Here is a 10,783-nt window from a genome sequence, read left to right as displayed (position 1 = left end):
TTTTCAGCATCTTCTGTCCTGTGTTAAAACGGTTTCCAAGGTGTATTTTACTATTTATTACTTTTTAATTGAGCTCCGTTCTCTGCCTTGGGTTTTTGAAATTCGTTGTATTCTATACAGTGACAATAAAGGAATCTAATCTCATCTAAAATAATATATAAATTCCCCTTTTTGTCATTAATAATCAGTCTATAGACAGTTGTCGTCAGGTGCTTTATAACACACTTAGTTGTTAGCAGATATAAGTGTCCATCATGTATTTGTATTTGTGGCACCTGCATAAAATATGTCTTCATACAAGTTGTAAGAAATACTGATTATTAACCTATATTAAACCTATTATCCTTTTTTTAAATGTACACTGTTTACTGAGAACACATTTGCAGCTCATTAATGATCGATATGGACAACCAGTGTCACTCTATTGTTCACCTTAGTCTTGTTTTCTTGCTCTGTACCAAGATAAATGTATCTGTAGGAACCTGTTAGTATTTTAAAACATGTTGTATAAAGTGTTTCCACTCTTTTCAAATGTGTTCTGCTCCACAGGTGGAAAGGACCTTGGTAGACAGTAGGTAGGACAGTCAGTTTTAACAATTTAATTAGACTTTGATGTGCTTTTTTATTATTAATATTATGGATAATTTATAATACCACTACAAATTACAGTATGTCACTCTTCATATTGTATGTTTTAATTTAAAAATACTGTGCACAGGGTTGACATCCAATACGACAACAAGGGCATTTCAGACAGAAGTAATAAATATTATATAATTTCTTTATGTTGTCCATGAAGTTTGTTGTTTTGATTCCCAGCTGTTGGTTCCGGTTCAGGCTGAGGTTGAGGTTCAGGGTTGAGGTGGTTCAGCCCTAGTTGGTTTGGGCCCAGACGCAGGTACAGCCAACAGCCACTGTCTGGTACGCAGTGGTGTAGCAGCTCCCATTCTCCTGCCGGTTCAGGACCAGGACGTTCTGGTAGATGGGGACCGAGTTCAGGTCGTGTCGGTTCGGCTGACCCTGTCTAGCACCGGAGCAGAAGCTTTTACTGCACTTGGCCTCCCAGAGTGTGGTCGGGATCCGGTCCTTCACTGTGGACGATCTGCATGAACAACAAGAAGAGAGTCAGTTTACAATGAAGACTAGAAGGGGAACTTACGGAACTCCAGATGTGTGAAAAATGACTATGAGGCTGATTAATGAGACGATACACCATCACATGGTTTTACATTTAAACATAAAACAGGACTGAATATGGGAACATGTGAACTGGATCATCACATAAATACTGCAACTGACTAAATATAAAAAGGGAGGCTTCAGAAAATGCAGGACAAAAGTAAATGAAGGTTCAAAAGAATTAAAGATGAATTAATAATGCATTGAAATGTAAAAAAATAAACTTTAGATTCTAGGTCAATCTACAAATGATTCACTCATCCAAATAAGATTGTCCAATAAAAATGTTTGCTGTGGCAGGTGCTCATTCATGCATTCATTCCTTCATTCATACGTTCACTGATTCATTCATACAATAAACTGACTTCCAGTTCCATGGAGACAGAGATCTGCTGTGGATATTCCCGTTCCCTTTCGACAAGGAGGAGGCCGCTGAGGATAACTGCAATATGAGGCCACATCCAGGAGGAGGAGAAACCTTAACCTCGGAGGAGAACGCTACCCATAATACACTGCAACATACCTGAGGAGGAGAGGAGAGCAGAACTAAATTGAAATTAGGAAATTGTGTAAAATAATACACGTTTTTTATCCACTTTATGTGCAAATGATGAAAGTCAGCTGTGGTAAGATTTGTCTATTCTGTCATCTTTATTTCAGCTGATGTGAAAGCTGTTAATGGGAATACAAACTGCAAGATCTGTGTGAACTGATATTATAAGAGATCTGTTTAAGCAGAGTGAAGGCCATCTTGTTTAGTCCCGAAGCATGTGTATTTGATCAGTGATGTTGAAGAAACTCTGACTTTGTTTTAAAGGAAAAAAGAACAGTGCTTCCACCTTGAAGCTTTCACTGGTGATCAAAGCAGTTTTTGTGTTAAAGATACAGATTGAACTTTCATATCAGACAATTCTGCAAAACCCAAAATTATGACCTAACTAACTGTTTTTAATACCAAGATATCCTGATGTATTTAATATGTGAACATTCACTAAAATCAGCTCTGTTTAGTCAGGAATACAGAGGATATCAGAGAGTAGATAGGATGAAACATTTTAAAGTAACATTACCAGAGCTCTCTGCTGAGCAACACAACACAAGCTGTTATTTTATTTTTTAATTTCAATGTTTTACCAAAAGTTATTCAATCACTGATCTTTTAGTTGGGTTGACAACATCAGACTATCAACTGTTTCCTCATCTGTTGCACTTTCTGAATTAATGCAAACTTCCAAAAAAAGTCATCAACAGATAAAGTTGTGAGGAAGAATTGTGCAAAAGCAAAGTACTGTAACTCTGCAGTGATTTGCATTGACGCAACCTGACCTCAACCTTCACTTTCCACCTCGTTACATAAAGAGATGCTACTTCCTGTGTGAGACTGTGCAGACTGAGCTGCTACAGACCATTTGTTCTAAATATAGTTATGAAGAAATATTCAGAACGATTTTTTAGGGCAGCATCTTTGGGAGTGAAAGTGATTCTACAACACATTACTACAAAAAAGATAAAAGTCTAATCTTGGTAAAAGAACAAATAATGATTTTAATATTTCGTTAAATTGACATGTTTCTTGTTTCTGTGCGGCTCCCACCTCAACTTATTATTATAATCATGTTCCTTATCGATTCATACGCTGATTATTTTCTCAGTTAATCATATAAATGTTCAAATTTAGTTTAAAAATTAATTTGTTAATTACTTTCCTTTTCAAAGTCAAAGTCAAATATTTTCAGATGTCTTTTCTAACCAACAGTTAAAAATCCCCCCAAATATTAAGTTCACTTTCATGTACAGCACATTTGAAGCTGAAATCAGCTAATTTTGCTTAAAAAATCAATTACATTTTTGTCCCTTGACCAATTAACTGATGGGTTAAAATATTAACTCATCAGTCTATCTAAATCTACTTCGTATCTCTTGTATCTTGACTCAGGAAGTCAGATTACAGCTAATGGAGGATAATCTTATGTCGCGTGTCAGTTTGTATCTCATATTTTAGTTTCTCCCAAATCAGATGTTTGATTGCTGATAATAAAATAATCCGACTGAATTGTCATTTTGTCGTCTTTGAATTGGCAAAGTTATCAGAGATATGGTGGTTTATAATCAGGAGAATCCTCAGTGTGATATCTGTTAAATTGTTAGTAAAGTTGTCTCACCAGCAGCAGACTGCAGACGCTGTGTCTCAGCTTCATGTCGTCTCTGAGCTCCTGTCCAGCTTCTCTCTGTGTGTGACTGTGACTTCTCTCAAGTTCAGGTGTATTTATGAGTCGTGACCCTCTCATCACATCAGATCTCTGAGCTGATAACTGGTGGAGACGAGGCGGGAGCTTCTTGCAAAATGATCCGTTGACAGTTCGTAAGAAGAAAATGAAACATTTGCTGACCTGATAACATCTCTAACAATCAGATAATAAACCACAACAGTACAAGATTTCTTTCTGTTTTCTTCTGTTTCTCACAGAACTTCTCTTTGATAATACTGATGCAGGCAAAACAAAGTCTGTAAAGATGTCAAACATCAGGCAGAATTTGGGTGAAATGTGTTTAAAATGATGCACAAAGCTTCTGATTGAATACCGGCAGCCTAAAAGTACTTATATTGTCACAAATACATTTATACAGTGAGATTCAGTTTCTGCGTTTAACCCATTCGAAGTACAAGGAGCACTGTGCAGCACCCAAGGACCAACTCCAGCTCTATGCCAATACTTTGGTCACGGGCAACGGGCAATGAGGAGAATTAACCTAACATACATGTTTCTGACAATGGGAAGAAACCAGAGTACCTGGAGGAAACCCATGCAAGCAGAAAACATGTAAATGCCACACAGAAAGGCTCCACACAGGTATCCAACCCAACAACCTTCATGCTGTGAGACAACAGCGCTAACCACCGAAGCCACCGTACTGTACTACAGCCACAACTAACAATTATCTTTATTATCAATGAACAGATGAATTGCTTGGTACACAAGAACTCAAAAAACAGTTTTCAGAGTCCAAGATGAGGTCTTCCAATGTCTGACCAACAGTCCAAAATTTGAACATATACCAATTATGATGACAAAAGCAGCATGACCCATGATCTTTGCTCCGAAAATGATTGAAATTATTATTTGATTATCAAAATAGAAGCTGATTCATTTTCTGTCGATTGATGAATCCATCAATCGTTGCAGCTCTATCCTTGATCCTTAACTTCCAGCCATCCCGTCACCCCCCCTCTTCTCCAGTTATCACCTCTAACATCAGCTTACCACCAAGGCCTGTGTTTAACAAACTGCTAAAAGTGAAAACCTGGTTATTATAATTAAGGTTCAGGAACAAAGAAAGAAAATGCTGCTGTTTGTTGTCATAGGCCTCAGTTGCTGCCTTGGCAACTGCTTATGTGGTCAACTTGCTCTAGCTGGCCTTAAAAGTCTCCTGTTCTCCAAAGCTGTTGACTGAACACTAACTTAGACCTCAGCACTGTCAGTTCATGTGCTTTTAATACGTAATGTGTTTTGTGTGCTGACATCCTCATGCATTTGTATGTCCTTACAATTACACGTGTGTCTTCATAGTTTTATTAATTTGATTGACATATTTTCAATCTATTTTAATTTGATTGTTGATGCAGATATTTGATTATCCTCACATTGGTGTTTTTAATGTAATAACAGTTATTGTTCTTTTATATTGCTCTGTTTATGAAATGTGTTACGTTGTCTTGTCTCATACATCTTGCATTTACACCTGCTGAGATCTGAACACAATACAAGCCTGACATGGTCGGACTGATCTGAACACTTTTCGCATCACATTGCATTCTGAGTGCATTTACATCTGCATTAATAAACATTTCTCATTATCCTGCTACAGATTGTGTTTTAATACCAGGTGTAAACGGGGGTTTGGTCTCCTCTGATATTAATTTGCAAGGCTTCTCTTATCGCTGTTACGCTGACGACACGCTGCTATTCTTGACATTCTTCCCATCTGATATTCAGTGATGACCTCTGACCTTTTCATATAATGTAGAGTAACTACACATTTATTTATTTTTAGGCTTATTTTTTGCCAGTGGGTGGAACAGAGGCCAACAGGAAACAGAGACAGAGACAGAGAGAGAGGGGGGGATGAGCTGCAGCAAAGGTCTCTTGCCAGAATCGAACCAGTGACACTGCTTTTATGTGGCATGCGCCGTAACCACACAGCTACCAAGGTGCTCCGAGTTACTACACATTGAATCTTTTTATAATGCTGCACACATAATCACAGAGGTCTATGTTAGCATTACAGTTCTAACAATAAACACTATGTGTAAAAAATTTGGTTATTTCTGTTTTATTGGATTTAAAACTCTTCAGTTCTCTGAGGTTTATTTCATGCGTCGGTGCCACATATGAGCAGTATGTGTATTGTGGTATTGTTGGGTTCCGGTTTTGACATCATTTACCAACATGAGCTTATGTCATTATGTATAGCGTAAACAAAGATTTCGTGTGTAGTTACCGTTTATGGGTCATGGCAGCACCCTGAGCATATAGGAAGTCTTGCATAATGTGATGGGTGGTAGAGCGGTGGAGCGGTGGAGGTAGATCTCAGGAGGTAGAGCGATCGTTCTCCAATAGGAATATTGGCGGTTTGATTCCAAGCTCCTCCAGTCCATGTGTCCTTGGGCAAGACACTTAACCCCAAATTCCTTTAAAAGTAAAAGAATAAGACTTTATCATAATCTCAGAGGGTTTTGAGGGTGAAGATCTTTGTTCTGTTTCACTCAGATCTCCATTTAGAGCAGGCATGTCAAACTCTTTCCACAAAGGGCCATGTGGCTGCAGGTTTTCATTCCAACCAAGCAGGAGCACACCAGGCTCGACTCATTTAATCAGCTGAACTCACTCTTCAGTCAGCTGATTGGTTTGCATGTGTGCTCCTGCTTGGTTGGAATGAAAACCTGCAGCCACATGGCCCTTTGTGGAAAGAGTTTGACATGCCTGATTTAGAGCATGGAGAGTTGTAACCTGCTTTAACTTAAAAAAAAAAAAGTTTAGTCATGAAAATTAAATGTTAAAGAAAATAAAAAGAAATGTATTATTTTTTTTCATGTCTCTGGTTCAGGTCTGTCCAGATTCACGGAAGCATGAAGCAAGTAATTCCCCATTTTTCTCAGAACATTAATGTGGTAACCAAGGTCAGAGGACAACTGTTTGTGGTGTTTTGGGGAAAGCGGGAGTCACTTTGATAATGATGACACAGCGTTACTGTGGCAACCAAGGTCAGAGGATATGACTGTCTGACTCCCTAAACCCACAGATGGGTAACTGTCTGACCTTGTTTGTAGAACAACCAACTTATATGCTAATTCCATATGCTGTAGATGCATTAAATATGACCGTAGATGGTCATAGAGGCCTAATCTGTGAAGGTTTAATGACACGGAGGACGGTTTTCATAGAATTGTATTGGCATCATGCATCAGACAGATGTACTGATAATATTTTCAGTTTAAGATCCTGGACTTCTTGGCATTTTCTCCTCTGATGAGTTAACCATTGATTCTCCATAACATTTATACAATGACAGTTATAAAGACAGGAAAGGAAAACAAATCGATGTTGGGATGTTTAAGATCAAATTCTTAAAATGTCAGAAAAGTTTTAAGTGTGCTTATTTTAAGGAGTCAGTTCAGATTGAACTCATGAACATGAAGATGAAGTAAAAACCAGTCAGTAGATTTGGTAAAAGTCCCTCTGGGTGATTCTTCTGGTAGGCCTAACGGGCTAATACTCCTATAAGGCCTTTATAGATAATAATATACCAGTGAGTATCTTGGAGAGAGGACAACCCAACATTATTATACAGAATACAATGATGTGTCCCATAAACATCTCCAGAAATACATTTTAAGGCAGACTGATATGCAGAATTAAGAGGTTTGAGGTTTGAATCCCGGACTGACCTAAAAACAAGGTGATTTTGGAGAAATAACCATCCAAGTGTACTTTTTATTTCTGCTTGTAATACTTTCATGCTGTATATAGCAGATGCTCGTAATGCAGTGTTCTCGTTGTTAAACCCTTATCTTTACCAAACATCGGTTACACTTCCTTTCGCTGTCTCTTCAGTTTCTGTGCGTGGGCTCAAATCATCGAATCATCATCTTATCTTATCTTCGCTGTCAGTTGGCGCCAGTCTGTTCTGTTATTTCACAAAACTACAAAATAAACATTTTAATAATTACAAAGCATTCCTCTTTCGCCTCTTTATGTTCATTTCTTAGCTGATTAATAATTATTTTATCGTGTTCATCTTGTTGTCACGTTTCTCTTAAAGCACTCTGCAAGACTTTTTTTTACCACATTAGATGGTACAAATTGCTTTTATGTAGCTTCAGAATCAGTGTGGAGAAAAACACAAAGTTGTTCTGTCTCAATACAAAGAATATATACTGTATCTGAAAGAGAAATACACAAGTATAAAATGGTTTATGTCTCTGAGAATAAATGTTTGTATCAAAGTTTAAATTTGTTCAATGTGTATTTTCTAACTTTAAAGTGAGTGAATTGTTTCCATGTTGTGATTTCACTCTGAATTTGTCCTCAAGGTTTTAAAGTTAAGAGTTAAATTTTGACTTAAAAATGAAAATATAAAGTCGATGCTTTCATGTGAGACATAAGACACTTCTAACACATACAACAAAATTAAGTTTTTTAACTCTCAGTGACCAGCAGCAATAGAGAACAAGATAAAGGTATGGCACAAGAGGTTAGATGTATGTAAGTGTTGGAGAGCATTAGCAGCAGGTCTGCTGTCTTTCTATGCAAAGCTGTGGGGAAGAAGCTGTTCTTCAGTCTGTCTGTTGAGGCTTTGATGGCTCTATATCTGTGTCTGTATCTCTGGGGGAACAAACAGACCGAGAGCTGGTTGGTTTGGGTTTGTTACTGATGCTGTTAGACGTCTTGAGTAGAAGGATAACATACACTGTGTCAAAGGTTGGGAGCACAGTTTATACAATCTTTTAATCTCATGTCAGACTGCAAGACTCATTTTAGAAATTACATTCATATGTGACTAAATTGTTTTCTAGATTGGCAAATGTGTTCCCTGCCTGGATTATCTTCACAGTCACCTTTTTTTTTAAATTAATAAAGTTACATTTATATATCAAAGATATTCCATAGAGCCCCAGAATATATGTATATAAACCTGTAAATGTGCACAATGCGTCCTTTAAATAGAACTTGAAATCCCACCTTTGACGCCCCCAAGTGGTGGTGTGTGTGTGTCTGCGTCAATGGACTGAAATTCACCACAACTTTATCATTTACTAGAATAATGTAAAATGTTCAGGTGCGGTAATGCTGCACTTCATTTTTAAGTTAAAACCAATTAAACCGTTCATTCAGACAGCAGCCATTGTGTCTCTGTCAGTATTCGGTGTTTCCATATATGGCGGCACTGTGATGTCACAGCGTGGGCGTTGCATGTGGTTTTGTCTGTGAGGTTGTTGACTTTGAGGTTTCAAGTCATTTCTATCAGAGCCGTCAGCAACTTTAGTCTGACCTCGTTTGGCTGCTAGAGGAAACCAGAAACAATGCGTGTCAATCTGATAATTCGCCGGATTTTTTATCTGCTGCAGATTACTGTCAGAGCCGTCAGCACTTTTACCCAAACGCATCAAATATCACAAATTGAGGGTGGAGCTCCACGGCCTCGACAGCGACACCTGGAGGCTCCAATGTTCATTACACGCCAGAAGACTATTGCACTATGCATTTACATCAAATCCAGCGTTGTGTTGTCATTTGAATGGTGGCAGTCTGTCCATGCTGCAGCAGTCGTCCTGTAAGAAGTTCAATTGCTACACAGTCTTTTGGTTTCTGATGAGTCCTTCAATGCATTTAACTCCAACTCACCTCTACCTCAAACCACCACCACTGAAGCCCCCTGTGTTGCAGATTTGGTCCAGAGTGGGGCGCCAGAAGAAAGACCACATTGTTCACCAAACAGGTCTTACACTTAGCTGGACTTTGAGCTGTTTGGATGGATCTTGTGAGAAGTACAAATCTGTTTATCTACATTCAGTTTACAGTTTTCATGGCTAAAATGTTCCCAGTCTAACACAACAGTCCTGTAGTAAGTACATCTAGTTTTAAAGAGCTGTAGATTCAACTTTATCTTGTTTGATTTGATGATTTTTACTTTTCTAAAAGCCTTGTTTCACCAATCCAGACAATTTATTCTAACATATAAAGAAGTTTACAAGACTAAGCATCAACTTCTGAATCATTACGACTGAAACTAAAAGACTCCAAAGGCACCAAGAAGTTATCCCAGTTCGTACATTACAGGCATGTCAGACAAGAAGGCCGCTGCAAAACCAAGAAGAGCTTTTAAAAAACAAAATAATAAATGAATGAACCAGATGTGCTGTTTTCTGTCCTTCTGGTTCCAGTCAGCAGTCGGTCAGCAGACATCTGAATCAAATTAAACTGATTAATAACTTTAAGAGACAAATTAAAATTTTGACCTCATGGTAGCACTTGACTCGAGGTCAGTAGTCCGACGGTCCTTCAGCACAGACAACTAAACCAAAATCATGAGTTTTTACATTTTAAAGGGCACATTCACAATTTCTCAAGTGTGTCTTAAAACAACAGTGAGTTTTCCAAATGAACTAAAGTGTGTTTATGTGTGTGTAATGATTCCTCCTGTTCATACTGAGCATTAGATCCTTCATAATGTTTACCATGGAAGTGATGGAGGACTAAACCCACAGTCCTCCTTCTGTGGAAACATGGATTTAAAAGTTGATGTAAAGTTAATATGAAACTTCAGCGTCTGAATGAGTCAAATCTTCATCTTCTATGTTTCAACGTTACAGTGTTTTTAGTAGCAAAGTCTTTTTGTTACTATACTTCCACCACAGCTCAACAGGAAACACTAAGAGGGAATCTGATGCTAAAAACACTGTAAATGTGTCAGATATCACTGATATGATTAACTCACACTGCCGAAGCTCAATAGAAGCTGATCAGATACTTTAAATGACTGTGTGGATAGTCAGTATGAACAGGAGGAATCATTACAGAGTCTTTACCTGTTCATATGGACACCTGACTGCTGGTTTAAGACACTGAAATATCATGAACTGGTCCTTTTAAAAGGCTCCTCCAGCAGTTTACTGATGGATTTCACTCTTATAACATTGGGGGTCTCACAAAATACAGACTTTTAACAGTAATTGTGAAGATCTTTTGGTCTTCAGTCGCTTTCCCATAATGCACTTGAACAGTTCAACAGGGAACACTAAGAGGTGCTAGAAAGACTGTAAATGTGTCAGATATCACTTTATCTTTAACTCACACTGATGAAGATCAATAGAAGCTGATCATCATCACTTCCATTGAAAGCACATTTGAAGGAGATGTTTTAATAGTCAGTATGAACAGGAGGAATGATTTCAGAGAGGAAAACCTGACTGATGGTTTAAGAAACACTTGAAATATTGTGAACTTGTCCTTTAATTCTCTGACCACAAAGAAACCGTTTCTTTATGTAAGGATCGAAAGTAGGTAACAATATAGGAGGCAGGGAAGGGCTGTATTGGTTGTGA

The 10,783-nt window shown here is 37.9% G+C and overlaps 1 protein-coding gene across 1 annotated transcript; it reads right to left on the bottom strand.

Annotated features, from left to right (window-relative positions):
- Nucleotides 1-832: 832 nt before the first annotated feature.
- Nucleotides 833-3,377, bottom strand: il17a/f2 (interleukin 17a/f2). The gene is made up of 3 exons (XM_053320108.1): nucleotides 3,342-3,377; nucleotides 1,545-1,702; nucleotides 833-1,102 (listed from the first exon to the last, which is right to left on the bottom strand). Exons 1-3 carry the CDS (start codon nucleotides 3,375-3,377, stop codon nucleotides 874-876), a joined length of 423 nt encoding a protein of 140 aa, XP_053176083.1. The 3' UTR covers nucleotides 833-873.
- Between the last annotated feature and the right edge of the window lie 7,406 nt (nucleotides 3,378-10,783).

The sequence above is a fragment of the Scomber japonicus genome, chromosome 1 (assembly GCF_027409825.1).
Source record: "Scomber japonicus isolate fScoJap1 chromosome 1, fScoJap1.pri, whole genome shotgun sequence".
Classification (NCBI taxonomy): Eukaryota; Metazoa; Chordata; class Actinopteri; order Scombriformes; family Scombridae; genus Scomber; species Scomber japonicus.
This window is presented reverse-complemented; position numbering and strand designations above follow the sequence as displayed.